General features: G+C 41.2%; 1 protein-coding gene across 2 annotated transcripts; it reads left to right on the top strand.

The window, feature by feature from the left end:
• Nucleotides 1-571: 571 nt before the first annotated feature.
• LOC117429570 (hypermethylated in cancer 1 protein-like) lies at nucleotides 572-17,580 on the top strand. Of its 2 annotated transcripts, none has more exons than XM_059001414.1 (2): nucleotides 572-668; nucleotides 15,346-17,580. In XM_059001414.1, exons 1-2 carry the CDS (start codon nucleotides 650-652, stop codon nucleotides 17,532-17,534), a joined length of 2,208 nt encoding a protein of 735 aa, XP_058857397.1. In that variant the 5' UTR covers nucleotides 572-649; the 3' UTR covers nucleotides 17,535-17,580. The 2 variants fall into 2 exon arrangements, with proteins under 2 accessions (XP_058857397.1, XP_033905120.3); XM_034049229.3 differs by lacking the exon at nucleotides 572-668 and adding an exon at nucleotides 5,227-6,579.
• The last annotated feature ends 1,546 nt before the right edge of the window (nucleotides 17,581-19,126 follow it).

The raw sequence follows: 19,126 nt of genomic DNA, 5'->3' as shown, positions 1-19,126 counted from the left end.
AAGACAGAGTTTGAGTGTGATGTAGCCTGCACTGCACCGTTACGCAGAGAGGCGAGACAAGACACTTTAAAGCAGAAACTTAAAGTAAGTGGGCAGCAGTGTGGAGTAGTGGTTAGGGCTCTGGACTCTTAACCGGGGGGTTGTGGATTCAATCCCCAGTGGGGGACACTGCTGTCGTACCCTTGAGCAAGGTACTTTACCTAGATTGCTCCAGTAAAAAACCCAACTGTATAAATGGGTAATTGTATGTAAAAATAATGTGATATCTGTATAATGTGAAATAATGTATAATGTGATATCTTGTAACAATTGTAAATCGCCCTGGATAAGGGCGTCTGCTAAGAAATAAATAATAATAATAATAATAAAGTACAACTAAGGCTTCTTGACCCGTGAAACAGCGCACCGTTACCTCGTTCCCTATGGTACTTCTGGTACGCGAGTTCTGCCTACCACTCTGGCCGTGGGGGGCTTTAAGATAACACATTAAAACTGTGAGAAACGGGGAAGTGAAAGCCAGCTGGAAATATGTATGACTGATGAATGACATTATATATCAATGTTTTACAGAACAAGACCTCGGGAAGGTTTGTGTTTGAGACGTGCTGCTGGACTGAGGTCAAGCTTTGTCGGAAAGACCGCCGCGCTAATGGAGCGGATGTTTCTAGGTAAGCAATCCCCAGTTTGTTCCTTAGCGACGGACTGACACAGCGCTGTGCCAGACTCCCGCACTCTCCGTGGAGGTGCCAGCTCGGCTCAACGTCAATGCAGGGTGTTTTACTCAAACATTGTTATTATTATTTTGTTCATATGGAATTTTTTTTTCGTTTCGCTCATTTGCATAAAATATGGCATTCAGAATATGAATAATTAGATATTATTCGTACAGGAGATAAATAAAATCGTTTAAAAAGCTTTAATATTATAAACTGCATCCCAGTACAGCAGTTTTTGTATAACGTAGAAATAGAACATTTTTTTAAAACTACATTAAATTAAAAAGCAGACAAAATTAAATACATTTAAAAAGAATAATAATCAAACAAACTTTACTGGTTTCAAAACTGGAAATAGACACACCGTGTAAAATGCACGCACAAGCTTATTAATTCCTACAAACTGGTGCAACATATTTGTTTCGTTGTAGCCTGTATATGGCACAGTGCTGGTGCACTGCTGGTAGTGGAAACATAACGCACACTATATAAGAATGAAACATCTTATGGAACGCATGCAAACACAGTGTTTATTCTGTATCGTTTTAGACTATGCTTAGACGCATCGTGTAAAGCATATAAATACTATAACGTGATTATAACCTGTGGATATAAGATGCAAGATATTTCATTCTTAAACAGTTTACAATTACTAACTGCGACAGGAAATGAAAGCAACGGCTGTGTGGTGTTGTAACACTGCAATGCATTATTATTATTATTATTATTATTATTATTATTATTATTATTATTAGGCAGACGCCTTAACCCCAGGTGACCTTACAGGTGTTACAGGGCAGTACAAGGTTACAGTGCAAAAACAAGATTTAACTACAGTGCAGTTTACAGCAAGTGCAAATGCTGCTAGAATACAATATGAGATCAAATGTAACAAACCAGGATTAAACCATTTGTATCTACAGGACATAACAGCAGTGCGTATAGTGCACTGATAGCGCATCAGCTGAGCATCCCCGCGGTGTCGGTTCAACATCGGGCTTTTTGTCGGACGAATATTCCACACACAACAGGTTTTTTTTATCTATCTATATATATATATATATATATATATATATATATATATATATATATATATATATATATATATATATATATTAATTGTACGATTATAAAGAGAGAACGGGGTTTAATAAAAAATTATGATCCTGTTCAAGTCGATACAGTCTAGTAATATAATTATGAACGCAATAGGTTTGCTATCTGTCTATTCAGTCTAGTTATTTTTTTCCCCTTAGTCTCAATCAAATCATGTCCAGCTGTATTGGGAAATATGGCTAATATAACAGTACAGATATGCAAAATAATGACCTCCTCGAACGTGCTGTGTTTCTTCTGTGCAAAGCTATGTACAGTATGTGGGTGAAGATTTGATGCGATTGAAACACAGAACACCTCCAGCGCAGCGATACACGCACACCTCCACCTAGCTCGCCAGCCTTGTGCAAAAACTCTTTGCAGGACCACACATCAGTGCATGGATTCATTTAGTTCTGTGGGGTTTGTGTTTTGTTCCTAATGTTTTCCTACAGTTATATACAATATATTTAATAGTAATTATATTGTCCAGATAATACAAAAAAAAAAAAAAAACACACACATCTTCTTACATTTTAAAGGGTTACAGCTATTTTAATAAAAGATCAAAAACGCAAAGGAAGGGTCTGAAATGATTTCTAATGTAACTGAGTTTCTTAGTGACGTACATGTAAAAAATAAATACACAGATAAATACAAATGTTCACAGCTGTGTGTGTGAAGTCTGATAAAGAAACGACACTGACCTCATTTGGAATCCGTTTATAATCCAAGCAGGCCTAGAAAACTATATAACAAACTACATGAACAGCTTGCTCCATTGACTCAAACGGATTTGATAGATTCGATAAAGGTGCATCCCAATGTGTGTAGTTAGGACGTGATATTTTGAAAATAGGCCGTTTGTTACCACATGGCTGACTATTATAGGTAAAAGGTCCTGTAGAGTGTACAGTTTAAACACTGAATTAAAATAATACAATACAAACAAGTTCGTTTGAAAGGTCATTAATGTTTTGAATATTTACTAAATAATAATAATAATAATAATAATAATAATAATAATAATAATAATAATAATAATAATAATAATAATAATAATAATTTGGATGTACTGCCTGTTAATACCGTTTTGTGTCGGATATCTGAATAAGAACAATAAAGATTGTGTTGCATTCTATTACTATTCGTGTTTGCTTAATGGCACGTTTCATTGCTCTTAATTGAGCAAGACGCTTATCTCTCCCATGATTAGTGCCAGTGGTACAGATAAGCAGATTGGAAACAGAGAAGTCACCCTCTCTTTGAAAAACATATAGGTTTACACTACAGGTTTAATCTGGTCCATAGTATTATTATTTTTAGTAGTAGTTGTTGTAATCGTAGTATTCTACATTTATACATAAAAAAGAAAAGAAAATGTAGAATGTATCGTGTTGTGCGCAGATTCTAACACGTTCTAGAATTGTTCAGGAGGCATGCGCAACCCGTTCTAGAATTGTGGAGAACACTTGAACCGTTCTGGAACGGTTTGACCGAGTCTACTTGTAGTTTCGTGGCAGGCAAGCTGGGATCCTCTAGGTGGCGGTGTCGCTGCGCAGTGTGCGCCATGCCCCCCCGGTTTGTTCCATACAGGAATACATGAGTCAAGTGAAGTTTGCAAGGTCTGCACGTCAGGAATCAGGATTAGGGAGAAAGGAGAAGGGAAGACTGAGATCCAGGAGCAACCAAGGAAAGCAAAGGACCGGTGAAATCTGGACGGTAAAGCCGAGGGAAGAGCACCTACAACCGGAGCAGGGACTCAGACATGACTCCCAGGTGGGTGTGGGAGAACTGTCGCTTGGTGATCTTGGAGCACTGGTTCCAGAACTACTTGTGTAAAGCATGTGCGGTGCTCAAGCCGTCCAATTCTGGCAGCATCCAGAGCGTGTTTGGACGACGCTCGCGTCAAGGGAAACGAAGCTGCCTCGAGTTCTCACATCGCATCTGGAAAGCGCGTCCGTCTGCTATCAGCGGATCTCTCAGATTCCACTGGCGAGTTTAACAGAACAGGCGAATCCAATGTAGTTGGAACTTCGAGCGAGTGACGTCGGAGGGAGCTGAGAAACATTCAAAAAATAAACAACAGAACTGATTCTGTTATCCAATTAAGATGAAAAACAGATAACTGCGAGGTTTTTTTTTTTATTCCATTCCAGTAATTAACAGAAAAATTATCCAAAATGATCCGTCTGTAAACTACAAAGAGAAAAGGCGATGTGACGTGAAAACATGTTTAAAAATATTATTATTATTATTATTATTATTATTATTATTATTATTATAAACAAAAAGAAAATATTTTGCCAGTAATATATCCCACGGTGTATTATCTGATAACTTTATGAGTATGCAGGATATAAACGTATTGCGATGTTCTCATAACGTTTCGGTATCTACGCGAGACACGTTGCGCTGTGATGTCAAATCTCGGAATACCCGTGTGACGCGTTTCTTCGCAGTTCATAGTGAAAATACTAATGTGTTCCTGGAAACGCGCATTCTGATTCTGTGATGGTTATTGTAGAGTCCTCTCTGCCTGCTCCGGTACATGCTCACACGTGATGTGAGCCGAGGTAGTGTCTGGCGGAGTGAACCCATGTGAAACGGACTCTGTTTGAGTGACCCCGGCACTCTGCCGCTGGCTCTGCACGGTTTAGTCACACCTTTGTGCCACCGTGTCACCTGCAAGTTGTAAATATGATTAATATAACGTCTAATAATGTGATATATTTGTTAAGAAATACTATAGGCTATTTATTTATTTATTTATTTAATTTTTGTGTGTGTATTTGTTTTGTAATTTAAGGATATATAGGCACGTTACTGGAAATAATTATGTAATAAAGGTAAATAGATTTATCTATAACCTGGTAGTGCAAACAGATCAGAGTCTACCCAAGTACATGAAGAAATCCACAACTTGTGGGCTTCCCCCTTCAGGTGTTAGAAAAAATGGCAACTGAAATAAAGGCAAATGCAGCCGGGAGCCCATTTCTATAAGACATGCCCCCATCCCATGCATTAGTGCAATCATTTAACAAGGTTGTAACGAGAAGGCTGCGTCAGCGTGTGAAAGAAAAAGGCGTGAAAACAAATCTGGTGGAAGATGTTAACACGCTCACTAGGAGAAGTTAAAGAGACGCGCGCGCGTGTGCGCACAGCAATCAGGTTTGATCCAGATGACTGCACACGCCATTCGAGTTGGTTCATGCTCCCCTCTCGCCTCGTTTTGCTTTCTGCTCGCTGTGTCTGCCGCTGCACGGTGAACCGAAGAGCGGTTTCCGTTGGCAAACTCGTATACTCATAGTAACCTACTTTTATACGGGTCTTGAAACTAAGACTATCGACAGCTTTCAATTACAGTACTTGCAAGCTGTGGTTTTTCTAGGTCAGCACGGATAACTAGACAATGATAAGGTAAAGGTCAGGTCTGGGGGTAATTCAAATAGAGAATATTAGGATGGGGCGCTGTACTTACTCGTCTAAAAATGCCAAATTAACACAGGTTGTGTTCCAGCAAGGACGGGAGACAATCTGTGTGTGTTACTGTAACCACCCTTTATACATTCCTCCGTGCCAAACCATAGCCCATACCTGACAGTCAGGGTGAGAGGTAACGCGGTGCATTATTACAGGCACGGTATAGAGTGTTGCTTTGAAAGGCGCTTTCAGAATTATTGATTACCAACAAAAAGTGAATTATTGAGATCCTTCTTAGTCTTCAGAAGGGTTGACACAAATAGACACACTAAGACATTCAAATCAATAGTAGGTTTATATGTAGACAGAGGGGGGGTTATAAACATGCGCAGTGTGCGCGGTCCCTGGACGTTCGATGGAACCTGTATTGTTCTCTCAGAATGATTCTAGAACACGCACCGTGCTGTTGAGGTGGGTGTCACCGCGCTGTCAGAAATAACAAGTCCTCGCTCGTAAATCAGAGCTTTTATTGCAGCATTAGCGGGCGCTGTTTGCTTCTCCGCTTTAATAATCAAGATGATTTAGGAACAGTGGACAGACAGGCAGTCCTCGTCCGGGGAAGCACTAGATGATTTCTTACACACTTTCCTGATAAGCCATCCACACTGGCAAGAGAAAACAAACCGAAATATAAAACAATAGCGTAAAAACGATAGAAGCTACAGAAGAAAAAGCTCCCGGAGGCCACCGGGTGCTTTACAAACTTGTAGGGCCGGCGGAGGACCCTGCGCCCTGCTTGAGCAGAACACCTTCCGTACACAGAGTGGAGAGGCATGCAAACTGTGCAGTGACGTGTAATATATAAAATATGGCCTCTGTCTCTTTAAGATGAGGCTGTGATGTGTGCAAGGTTCAAGTTGGGGTCACTCGAAGTTTCTGCCCTCGGTTTTACCTTTTAGTTTTAATATAGACTGACATCACATGGGGCGCTAAAAACATCGCAGAGAGAGCGCTTTATCTCCGTGCGCGTTCGTACTGCCATACAAAAATAGCCGAGGAAATTACAAAAATAAAAAAATTATAATAATAAAGGAAACTGATGCTGGACTCAGCACGTATTTTACAGGAGGGGGCGAGAAAGAGAGAGAGAGACCGAGAGAGAGAGTAAAAAAACCCATAGCAATTAATAATAAAAAGAGTTGGCGAGAGACTGAGAAACGCTGGCATGGATTTTTGGGAGGCTGGCAGTTTGAAGTTGATACGTCAGAAATGAGACTCCAGAACACTTCTGAGATGATCATTCAGCCAGACCTAAAGCGGATGGCAGAAGAAACTGGGCATCCAGGTAACGTTAATCTATATAATCTGATTATATACTGTTCTGTACATTATTAACACCAGCAGCAGTCACAGCAACAATAATACCAATAATACACACCAAATTAAAAACTAAAAAATAATGCACGGAACGTTCATGAGCGCTGTTGATTTATTGAGGGTATGTCTTGTATAATGTTGAATGCTTTTTCACAGAAAGTCTTTGTTTATGTGCATTACGTTAAGTTGTGAAGTTTTGTACTTGCACTTTTTTTCTTTCTTTACTAAGATGATGAGGTTGGGTAATATACTGTTCTGCCTTGTGCAGTAATTTGGATGGTGAACAGTAAGACACGTCTAAGAGTCAGGCAATGCTACACAATATTCATTTTATTAAGTAGTTTTCGTTTGTGAAAACCTGTGTGTGTATAATTACATATATATTATATATATATATATATATATAATTATACATATATATATATATATATATATATATATATATATATATATATATATATATATATATATTATACACATTATATATATATATATATATATATATATATATATATATATATATATATATATATATATTATACACACACACATATTTGTCAATATCTTTTCGCTCTTTCATGTCATCGCTTTATTGCATGATATATATATATATATACACTGATACTGTTTCAACGGAGATACTCAATGTGTTGCAGCAGTAAACAGAAGGATGCAGTACTGTACATATGTGATGAAGCATTTGAAGTCAGCGTGGCCTTGCTTGATTTGATTTCTTTTTTTGAGTTTGAACGGAGTCGTGTATTTGGTGTCGGTTTAACTGTCCTCGGTCCCAGTATTAGTGCAGATGGTATGTTTTAGATGTTTGGGAGTCGGTTCTGTGGCATGTCTTGCGTGGTGTCGTTGCTTGTTAAGATTGTCACATCTGGACAGGGCAGTGTCGGGGCTTCAGTTGCTTTAGTTTGGGGTTTATAGTTGCTGACGTTCTTCATTTTTTTTCTTGTTTAACTCAAAAGCCTCAGGGTGTGAGTTTCTGTTGCGAAACCAAACGTGCACAGCCGAGGGGACATGAAAAGACAAGTATGCAACGAGGGACATGCAAACGAAAAGCAAAGTGATCTAACCGTGTATGTATTGTTGTGTATCGACTCACAGAATTGTCTTTTCTTGTATGCCTTGTTATAACTGGCATGTTTCACGGTGCGGGGAACCCATACAGGAGGGTGCCGGCTTTGCGAAGCGACGACAGTGAACACAACCACTTAGATCTTACTGTAAATAAATGTTACAGTAATCGAAATTCATTTTCTTTACAAATATACTTGCATGAGGAAGTCAGTCGTGTTTCATATTCTAATCAGCATTATGCGGCTCTGTTAGCTTAACAAACGACAACTGCAAAACCCGTAGAAAACCATAAACTCGATGGATAAAATTATTAAAACATTATATATATATATATATATATATATATATATATATATATATATATATATATATATATATTCTAACACCAAATGTAAAATTGCATTTATTTTATTATTATTATTATTATTATTATTATTATTATTATTGCAAACTACAAATTCCTATTACGACTTGATGGTTTGACAGAAGGCATCTGTTAAATTAGATTACATTCTGTTTTAGATAATTATATGCAGTTAATTGTGTTTTTAAAATAATATAAAAAACGCACACTTAATGAAAATATGATGTTAAAAAGATTAATGTGGGCGCAATAACATTTTTAATTATGTTATAAAAAAGATGCATGGTAACTTATCACTGCTCACAACAGTTTTATATTATTAGTAGTTCAGCAAAGTGTATTTGTTGTAAGTGTGTGCCTATTTAAAGCAGCTTTCAGTAACGTGCCGTCAAGACTGTAAACTTAACCTGCTGGCTCGGGGAACATTCCTCCAGCTCGATTTATGAATGGAGATCCAGGGGTCTGGAGGTAAGCGCACGGCGTAGAGTCTGTGCTGGAAGCTCTCTCCTTCAGCGGCTCCAAACAACGCAACGTGTGTGCGAGCGTGTGTATGAGTGTGTGTGTGTGTGTGTGTGTGCTGCGGACACAGGCATCGACTGCTTGCTTTTTGGACTGTGAAAGAAGAGTAAAAGAATGGCTCGGATGTGCGTGTCCACAGAAATGGTGCATGCAAGCAGAACTGAAAAAAAAAAAAAAGCTCAACGCGACTATGTGATTTTGTTTTAAAACCTTGCTTTAAAAACCGTAGGCGTAAACGTTTTCAGTTCTAACGTCTATAACAAACATATACAACCTAAAGAAATATGACTCCAGGCATATCAAAATGTACACCACCTCCCCCTCTATTGTCAGAAGCCCGAGTGGTTTTCATTAAACAGGGTTTCATGCTCAAGTGCCTTTTTATATGCCATTCACAAAATATCAAGATGTTCTGTATAACTTGCTGTAGATGAACGGCTAGAGGCGCTCAGTTTTATCGGGTGATAATTTGCCATTAAATTGATAATTGTGTCCCGTATGTGGAAAACATGTTCTTTTAATACACTTAAGTTTTTTTTTAATTTGCAAAGCTGCATGCAAGCTCTAAAAAAAAAAAAATAATACAGTAAATAAAAAAAAATAAAAAACCCCAACCTGAAAGTGTTGGGTATGGCGGGCACAGTGTGAACAGGCGCGCCTAAATAGAAACGCACAAAGCATAACACCTTATAAAATAAGTCTTGCTTTAGATTTAACAGGAAAACGTGTTTTAGTTGTGGTGTACAAACACTCCAAATGACCCATGTGACTAGGTAATATTGCATACAGCGCAGTGACAGTATTTGTGATTCTAACACATATACAGCACTGTGCACTTAAAACACACAACTTACTTTCACACTTAGGAACTTGGAGACAAAAACTAAAAAGACAACAGGTCAGCTGGCACGTCTTTTTCTGTTGCTGATTTACAGATCCAAGATTTCACCCCCAAATCTCCCTCTCCAAAGTGAAATCCGTCATAATACACACACACACACACACACACACACACACACACACGTATTTGCAGATCTCAGAATTGCAGCACTGTTGTTTCTGCAGCTACAGCTGCCCCGTGGAGCGCGTCTCGTGGTGTACTATCTTTCTAAGCACTGTTATAAAGATGAAGATATTTACTGAGAAATGAGTTTGAAGTTCTATTCCCTCCCACTCACCACACATGCTTGTGGAGGTTGAAACACAAGGCATATAGAGACACAGGGCCCGTGCTTCTAGAGCACAGGAGAGGAATACACCCCGTGGAATGGGACAGGAGGAGCAAGAAACTGCTCCAACAATCATATCATTGCCGCTTCCTGTTTACAGATGCTTTATTGTTCAATCCTCGGAGATTGGAACTCTGCACTTGCTTCAAAATAGCTGGGGCACGCGCAGCAGGCTGTAGAAAATATTCTTTTTCAGTTCTTGAATGAAATAATCGGGCCCACCTGGTTTATAAATGGAATGCAATTGTTTTAATATGGCAGGTAAAACGACATTTGTTTTTCATTTCTCGTCTTTATATTCCCTGTCCAAGAAGATTCACAGCCTGCAGTCGAGCAATGAAAACACAGGATATACAAGTATATTAATAGACTGAACCTGGATTACCAGGATCAATAACATCAACGTGGCAAATTGTCAAGAAGAAAGAGTTTTTATTATATCCTTGTTTTAGTTTGAGGATCGAATGTAGTTGATATAAAACCAGAGCGATGCAAGATAATAATAATAATAATAATAATAATAATAATAATAATAATAATAATAATAATAATAATAATAATAATAAAACGGATTGATAAAAAATGAATATTTGTTTTTCTTTATCAGGTGTTGGTAATGTGATAGTTTAGCAGGGTTTACAGTAATACTGTTATCTGTACAGCAAATGGAAGATGCTGTCATTATAGTAACTGGACTCTAGACCTTTATCTCGCTGGATGCCTCTGTAAAGATCTGTATACAGAGAGAACAAACAGCACGAGACGTGTCTGCCACTTCCTCCTCGTTCACTCGCAAAGCCCGGTATCGACAATAATCATATGAATCTTTCAAATGACTGACAATATCGTATTGCACGCGCCATTTAAACATCTTTAATAAGGGGGGTTGAAATGTCGCTGTGCAAGAAGGATATGAGATTATATTATATATATATATATATATATATATATATATATATATATATATATATATAAACATTAATTAAATCCAAGCATTAATTAAATTGTAAATTACTCAGTTATTTTACTGCCCAATTAATTAAATTAAAGAAGACAGTATCGGTATCAATTGAAAGGATCACTGTGGCAAGATGTCAGTTTGTCTAATTGGTTCCCCACAGAAAGTATTTAACTGTTCACAGAGGGTGCATGAAATACATTATTTTGTCAGTGTGCGTTTATCATTCTCACACATGCGAATACAGAAAATGGGTCCTTTGTGGATGGCTTTTGAAACGTGTGCATCTGTGTAGCAGGTGTGGGCACAGTGCACCAGAACTCATTTCAAGTGCATCACAAAGCTGGTTTCAAAACCGAAATTGCAGAAGCGGCTCTGCACGAAAAAGACTGCTCGAGAATCTCAGCTCGTGGCGCTCACGAAGGCAGTGCGAGTCACAACTCTCAGTCTCTCAGATCAGCAACGTGAGGTGAGGATTCAGGTTGTCAAGTCATTTAATACTGTGTGTAAGCGAGCAGCGAGGTCTGCACACACACACTAATATATATATATATATAAGCTATATAATATATATAGGCTATAATATATATATATATATATATATATATATATATATATATATATATATATATATATATATATATAGCAACAACAAAACATTGAAGAAAATGCATTTAATAAAACAACTATAATAATACTAATATTAGAAAATGTGTTAATTAAATACAATATATAAAGTCTGTCGAGGTCGAGTAGTAAAGTCTTGCTTGCTGGAGATCCGGAGTTCTATATTCAGTAGCCCAGGTGCGGTGTTTTTTATCTGATAAATCTTTATCTGATAAAAGGTAGTAGGTAGAAGCCAGAAAAAGTGATGTCATTGTTTTTTTATGAAGTGCCCAGAGGGGCTCACAGAACCCCCCTCCAATCACAAATAGAAGATGAAATATAAATGCTGGCATTGACATCAAATCTGGTCATAGGGTCTCAGACTAAACAGCGGCGGGAGAGGCAGAGCGCTGCGCACTCCGGCAGCAGTGCGAGTCAGTGAGGGGGACACTAGTGTGCTGTGTGGCAGCCTGGAAGCGTCGCAGCTGCGGCTCAGGTAACGCAGACTTGCACAGGTGATTTCATTATAAACGCGGAGTTTTATTACAGTATCACTGCATGCATGCACGCCTGTATGTATGTACCTGTGTGAGTGAGTGAGTGAGTGTAAAATGATTTTCAGCAAAAGTATCACTGAATTTCTTTCTTAATTCATAAGACAAGCTTTTGTGTTAATACTGGTTAGTATAAAATATACATACAGGTGATATATGTAGGCGTTGTTGTTTTTAATATATATATATATATATATATATATATATATATATATATATATATTGAAAGAACAGGACTTTTTTTTTTTTTTTTTTTTTAGTGAATGCTGTTACCAGTAGCTCAACCAGATATTTTTTTTTTATTTTTTTTTATGGTCCATTAATCTGCACTGTAAATGAAGTTTACAGCTACTACAAATGAATCTTTACAAATTAATAACACGTTGAGTCTTGTATAAACTATTTCAAGATAGACGACCTAGTGGTGTCGTTATTAATTAACAATGCTGTCATTACGGTATCTTTGTTGTTTAATTCTGCTTGTTAATTATCTAAATTAGCAGTTATGTTAATTACTTTAATTATTAGTACAGTAAACTTACCGTTAATTTTGCGTCCGTTGCTATGGTGTTAGACATGTGACCGTTAAGTAGAGGAGCTCGAGCGCTCTTCAGTTCGGGCTGGTCCAGGTGTGTGCTTGTCCACGTGGGCTCCTCGCGTGCTCTGCAGGAGCAGGTCAGGATCAACTTTTGCAACCTGCAGATTTTTTGCATGCTTTCCTAATGTGCATGCATGCGCGCACCCATTAAAACTATCTTAAATGTTATAAGGCATTTTTAGGGTATGCGTTTTGTCTGGCTGGTGGATTAGTTCAAGCAGTGTTTGATTTACTTCTCGAATTTAAAATGTGTCCTAGTTCTAGTTTTATGCCAGTGTGACTTTATTTTTTTTTAAGAGTAAAGCAGCAACACAGTGTATAGTGTGATTAGTTAGGTGTCCAAAATATTAAACAAACAGACAGAGATATTCTTTATTTAAGAAGACTATATTTTATTTATTTAATTTTTTTTTTAAATGATATTTTTGGGATACATTATGGGCAGGGTCGGGGACAAGTCCTGTTTGTCAATTTCAATTCCATTTTAAATTCAACTTTAGGTGTAAAGGAATGAAAGCTGGAAACCCTTTATGGCACATTCATTTCTATCGTATTTGAAACCTTGGAATTGCTTTACTCATGAATCTAAACCGGTAAAGCAGAGAGGAGTTGGTGCGTTAGCAGTTTCGTTTGTGTATGTCTCAAGTCACGTAAAAGGTGGTTAAAATACTGGGAAGGAAACTGCCCTGGTTGTGTGAATGCGTAGAGGAGCTGCTTTTTATTTCTCTTCTCTGTATGTAGAGCCCTCAGCCTGCACAGTGGAAGCACCCTTTCCTTCTGTATGGACACTGACAGTGGAGTCTGGTTAGGGGGTCTCACTAGGTGAATGTGTGCTCCCAGCTTCTCTCTTAGTGACTGTGGGCCTGGTTCACAAAACTTTGTTTTCAGTTGTGCTGGGATGAAACAGGCGTTCACAATTCTGAACTGACACAGCTTGAAATGTGTTCAGATGAAAACGTGACCACGTTTAGCATTGATTCTGATAACGTTTACGACAGTATCAAAGAGATACCGGGCGCAGCAGGAGCACCTGCGTAACTGAGGTCTTAAATAAACCAGCACGCATTGAACCGTGCAGTCGTGCTGATTCAAAGTGAAAGAATATTTGTTTAAATGATTTACACTTTTGTTTTTTCTGAGTCCTGTTTTGAAATAAGCATGCTATCTGAAACCTTTGTGAGCTTTTAATGATCATGAAATATTCAACATTCTGACGAGGTGTCTTTTAAAAGCGGTTGTATTTGCTTGACTGGAACTTTTGATGTTAGATTGATGGTAATTCATCCACAGTCCATAATCTGACTCATGAATGTTTTGCAAAAACATACCAAACAAACCAACAATAAAACTAAAATGTTCATACACTGGACTACAGTTTAAGTTTTATTCTAAAACATTTACTTGACTGCTTTTTTAAAAAATTATTTCTAAGCTTTGAGACCGTTTACGGTATTGACTGAAGACCAACAAAATTCTAGAACTTTTTCACAAACATTTGTTCGCTGAATGAGGCCAGAATATCACTGTTTGTAAATCTAGCTGTCAGTGCACTGCATTTGCAAAAGGACAGCATTTAGCATGGCCAGCTTGTTATTCAAAGTCAGTAATGGGAGGGAGGGAGGAAGCATGAACAGAACCAGGAATATAAACAGATCCATGCTGTAGGACTCAATACGAAAGAAGTGCTTTACAGTTATTGTATAAATGTGTGTACTTCCAGCCCTGTGCTGTAATTGAATACTCACTCCACAGTGCAGCTGCCCTGCTATTCTAGTGTTTTCATGTCTAGATGTTCCAATAATGCTAAGATAGATTTTTTAATTTTGTTCCAAGCCTTCCGTTTCCAGCACGCCAACATTCCGTAAGCGACGCGGTGTCCATCCAGACCATCTCGTGGGACAGCCTGTAAACTACATAGGAAATCTGAGCAAAAAAAAAAAAGTGATGCCACATTCAATAAGAAAAAATGTCCTCCAAAAATTACAAAGCAAACGCCCCACAATGGCTTATTTATTTTTCATTGGACCATAACTGTATAAACGCAACCGTGCCGTCCACAAAATGCAAAGATCTGCATAAGTTGCATACACCGGGATTCCCCTGTACTGTCCTTTCTTTCCTCATATGAAATTGTCACCTGTTCATCGCTACACTTTGAGTTGGGCGATACTGTTGCACGTAACATGGCTGCTATATTTAGTCCAGATGCAGTCATAAAGAACTGCATTTGAAAAACCAAAAGAGAGAAATTTCTCTGCAGAGAGGTTCTGGCGTCGCTTGCCAGGTTTTTCATTGTTTTGTCTTGGGGTGACAGGGTCTCTCCTTGCCTATCCAGTCCTTGGCCTCTTTGATCGTCTGCAAAAGTGCCAATCCGTTGTAAAATTCTTGCCCATTCTTCGCTTACTACCAAGAACTAATTTGACATTTTTGACTTGTGCTGTGCACTTCTGTATTTCCATTGTTTGCCTTTTCTCCGGTTTGAGTTGCAAAACACTAGCCGGTTTCTCAACTAATCCAACTGCAAAAGTGTGAGAAAATGGGCCAATTTCTGTAAACTATAATTTTGTAGCCTGTATTACTGTGGCTGTAGGAACCTAAGTGCTTTCCGCCTAGCAAATTTCAAATTCAGATTTATTTATTTAACCAGGACTGAACCCTTGAGATAGACATCTACTTTTCAAGGGTGTTCATACTTTCAAGGGGGAGCATATTACACTGAAGTAGGCAGAAATCCTAAACGTCTGTCTGCAGGAAATGCCTTAATCTGGTTGAAAATTGTTTTAATTGCTTGTGTTGTTGTTTTCGTCTTGTTGCGGACAGGTGGAGGGCTGACGACAATGCTGGATGCTATGGAGGTCCCGAGTCACGCTAGACACCTGCTCCTGCAACTCAACAACCAGCGGACTAAAGGCTTCCTGTGCGATGTCATCATCGTGGTGCAGAACGCCCTCTTCCGGGCTCACAAGAACGTCCTGGCCGCCAGCAGCATCTACCTGAAGTCCCTGGTGGTCCACGACAACCTCATCAACCTGGACCACGAGATGGTGAGCCCCGGGATATTCCGCATCATCCTGGATTACATCTACACCGGCCGGCTGAACGAGGGGGACCAGGCCACCGAGCAGAACCTGGGGGCGGTGCTGGCTGCGGCCAGCTACCTGCAGCTCCTGGACCTGGTGGCTCTGTGCAAGAAGAAGCAGAAGCGCAACGGGAAGTACGGCCACTTCCGCTCCGCCACCTTCTCCCTGTACGGGAAAATGACGCGGGGGGGCGGCGGGGTTCGGACCTCGACCCCCGTCATCCAGTCCTGCTTCTCTGGGGCAGGGGACCCTCCAAGGAACCCCCTTAAAATGCCTCCCATCGAAGCCGTGCTCCCTCACCCCTTGACCACTCACACAGGGGAGCTTTACGCCCCCTCCTCTCAGGGCAATCATGTCTACCAGCACCAGCACCAGCACCAGCAAGGGATCCGGCTCTCCGAGAGGGACTGCTCGCCGATATACGGCTTGGACTTGACCAAAAAGAGCCCAAGCTCTCAATCCCAGCCCTCTTCCCATCACCACCACCATCACCACCACCAAGACGGTGGCCACGAGAACAGGGTCGACCCCCAGCAGTTAGGCTCCGGCCGCGAGAGCCCTCTCCCCACTCTGCTCGACACCAACGGCGGCCACTATACCAGGAAAGAGCAGAGCCAGCACTTCCACAACGGCATGGAGACAGACGACCATCCTTTGTCTCAGCTAACCCACCCCCACCCCTCCTCCTCCCTGACCCCCCAACCGCACTCCCACAATCAGGAACCATTAGGGGGCACCCTCAGTCCCAGATCTGACCTCCACGGGCAGCCTGAGCCAGGGCAGGAAGTTCCCGAGAGAGGGGGTGGGGTTTACCGCTGGATGAAGCACGAGCAGCTTTCGGGGTACCCCGAGGACGAGGAGGACTGCGAGCGAGAGAAGGACCCCCAAAACACAATAGGAGGATCTGAGGACAGGAAATCCGAGGGCTCGCTCCCTTCCCAGCACGCCCCGGCAGGGGGCCGCTACCCAGCCTCCCTGGGGTGCGACGCGGAGGACGACAAGAGCGGGACGAGTGAGGAGACGGGCAGCAGCGACGGACCCTCCCCCCCGGGGAACGCAGACCGCTTCCACCTGGCCTACGAGCCGGAATCCTTCGGGGACAACCTGTACGTGTGCATCCCCTGCGGCAAGGGCTTCCCCAGCTCGGAGCAGCTCAACGCCCACGTGGAGGCCCACACCGAGGAGGAGCTGTACAGCAAGGACTCGGGCGGGGAGCTCGGGGGTGTCGGTGCCAACAACAGCCTGGGTGGCGGCTACCTGGACAAACCCAGCCCAGGCCTGCCGGGGGAGATGATCCGCCCGTACCGCTGCGCCAGCTGTGAGAAGTCCTACAAGGACCCGGCCACGCTGCGGCAGCACGAGAAGACGCACTGGCTCACCCGGCCCTACCCGTGCAGCATCTGCGGCAAGAAGTTCACGCAACGGGGCACCATGACGCGCCACATGCGCAGCCACCTGGGCCTCAAGCCCTTCGCATGCGACTCCTGCGGCATGCGCTTCACGCGGCAGTACCGGCTCACGGAGCACATGCGCATCCACTCTGGAGAGAAGCCATACGAGTGCCAGGTCTGTGGGGGCAAGTTCGCCCAGCAGAGGAACCTCATCAGCCACATGAAGATGCACAGCGCTGGGGGAGGAGGCGTGGGGCTCGATGGCAAGACCAAGGTGGAGTTCATGGAAGGCATCTACCCGCTCAGCAAGTACGCCGACCCCCTGGGGCTGAAGCAGGAGAGGGCCTCGGAAATCCTGGTCCACGCCTCCCAGCACCTGCTCGCCGACTCTAAAGCCATGGAGAGTCTCTACCCGCTCAGCAAGTTCGCAGCCTCCCACCTGGGCCTCGGCCACGAAAAGGCATCGGAGGTCCTGAGCCAGGCCTCCCACCTCTCCGGAGGGGAGCTGCGGGCGATCGACAGGTTCTCACCGAGTTAAAAAAAAAAAACAGACAAAAACCAGCAGCTCCGCAATCAAAGACAGCTAGTGAGCGCTCTATAACACGAAGCCAAAGCTGAATCTTAATAAGATTCAAAACAACTTGTATCTGCCCTAGTGCCTTGGCGTTTCACTGTGCTATTTATGTTTTAGAAGTATGACGAACCCACAGAACAGTATTTTGTATCTCGACTGTTCATGAGCTAACGAGCCAAAAAAAAAAAAAAACTAAAGCCAAAACAAAAAGACATTGCTGTCTCCTTAAACCTGTGTATTCAATATCTTAACTATATACTGTATATATACATATATAAAAGACAAAAACGAAAAGCACATAGCCTCTCCTCAAGGCTCTCGAGAACTTGCACTCTGGTTATTTAGGAAGAAAAGGTCAATGATGCTGATGAAAAGCCTTCAGGATTATACAGTCAGTGGAAGAAGTTGGGAGTTTGATTTTTTTTTTAAATCTCATTAATGACAATGCAATTACATACGAACCAGCACCCAGATACCTACCGAACCCTTTAACCCATTTGAACCCCTGTGAAGTAATCGGCTAACATTCCTCCCTTGCTTACGTTACTCGTGCGTTCATGTGAACATGATACTGGTTTGGGGTTAACTGTCACAAAGCGTGGAACGCATCATTACTTTCGTTTGCTTCGGATGAATTTGAGTGCAGTTACTAATATGTAATTGCAGTGTCAGTGATGACATTTTAAATAGTGTTAACTACATTTTAATGAGGTGCTGGATTCCTTACTCCCCTGAGCTGCACAGAATTATTGACCGGACCCGATCTCCCCCAAACACAGGGAAACGTGAACTTTTGGTGAATTTTAATATGATTTTGTATTAAGTATTATTTTCTAATCCTGTTTTCTTTTAGTATTTGTTCCAAAGTTTAATGAAGCAGAGGCTTGATAGATGAGGATTCTAAACTGCTCACAGGAGTGAAAAATAAAACAACTGATCAGATCTAACGTACAGTACATAGCACTGTCTAGAAATAAACCATTCGGAACAGGAAGAGCTCCTTCGCAAAACTAATGCACCTTTTTTTTTTCCCCCTGCAAAGATACTTGTTTTGAGTTATTTTAGTTCATATCAACAGCAGACATTTTAACCAAATGCAAAGCATTTATATACAGGGTGATTAGAAAGTAAGTTTACTACATCAAAGCACCATGTCATTGATGTGGTAAACTTACTTTCTAGTCACTCTGTTTATATATATATATATATATTATTTTTATTTTTAATCTGCTGGTTGCAGCACAAGTCTGACTCCAGCTGTTTAACTTTCTGTTACTGTGAGAGCCGTGCAGCATTGTGCACACGCGGGCCCCGTGTCGAGGATTTAAAGAACTAATTGGACCTTTCTCTCTGAATCCCAAGGGCTGGGGAGGGGGGTCATTCTCTCCACTCGTTCCATGTATTTGACAAGGCTGAACTCCAGCTGGCCACGTAGTGCGTGTTCAATTGGGAGCGCTTGTTCACGGTCCTGGATTCTGCACCAGCCTCAAAACCGTCACTGCCTCTGATCCAGCGATGCTTCTAGACAAGCTTGAGTTTAACCCACTGGCTTCCAT

The sequence above is a fragment of the Acipenser ruthenus genome, chromosome 26 (assembly GCF_902713425.1).
Source record: "Acipenser ruthenus chromosome 26, fAciRut3.2 maternal haplotype, whole genome shotgun sequence".
Classification (NCBI taxonomy): Eukaryota; Metazoa; Chordata; class Actinopteri; order Acipenseriformes; family Acipenseridae; genus Acipenser; species Acipenser ruthenus.
The sequence above is the reverse complement of the archived record's forward strand: the minus strand, read 5'-3'. Positions and strand labels throughout refer to the sequence as shown.

Excerpts from the sequence above, each read along its gene's own strand:
- LOC117429570 (XM_034049229.3), top strand. The coding sequence starts at position 6,504 with ATGAGACTCCAGAACACTTCTGAGATGATCATTCAGCCAGACCTAAAG. Across the intron at positions 6,580-15,345 it reads AGAAGAAACTGGGCATCCAG|GTGGAGGGCTGACGACAATG; the intron begins GTAACGTTAATC and ends TGTTGCGGACAG.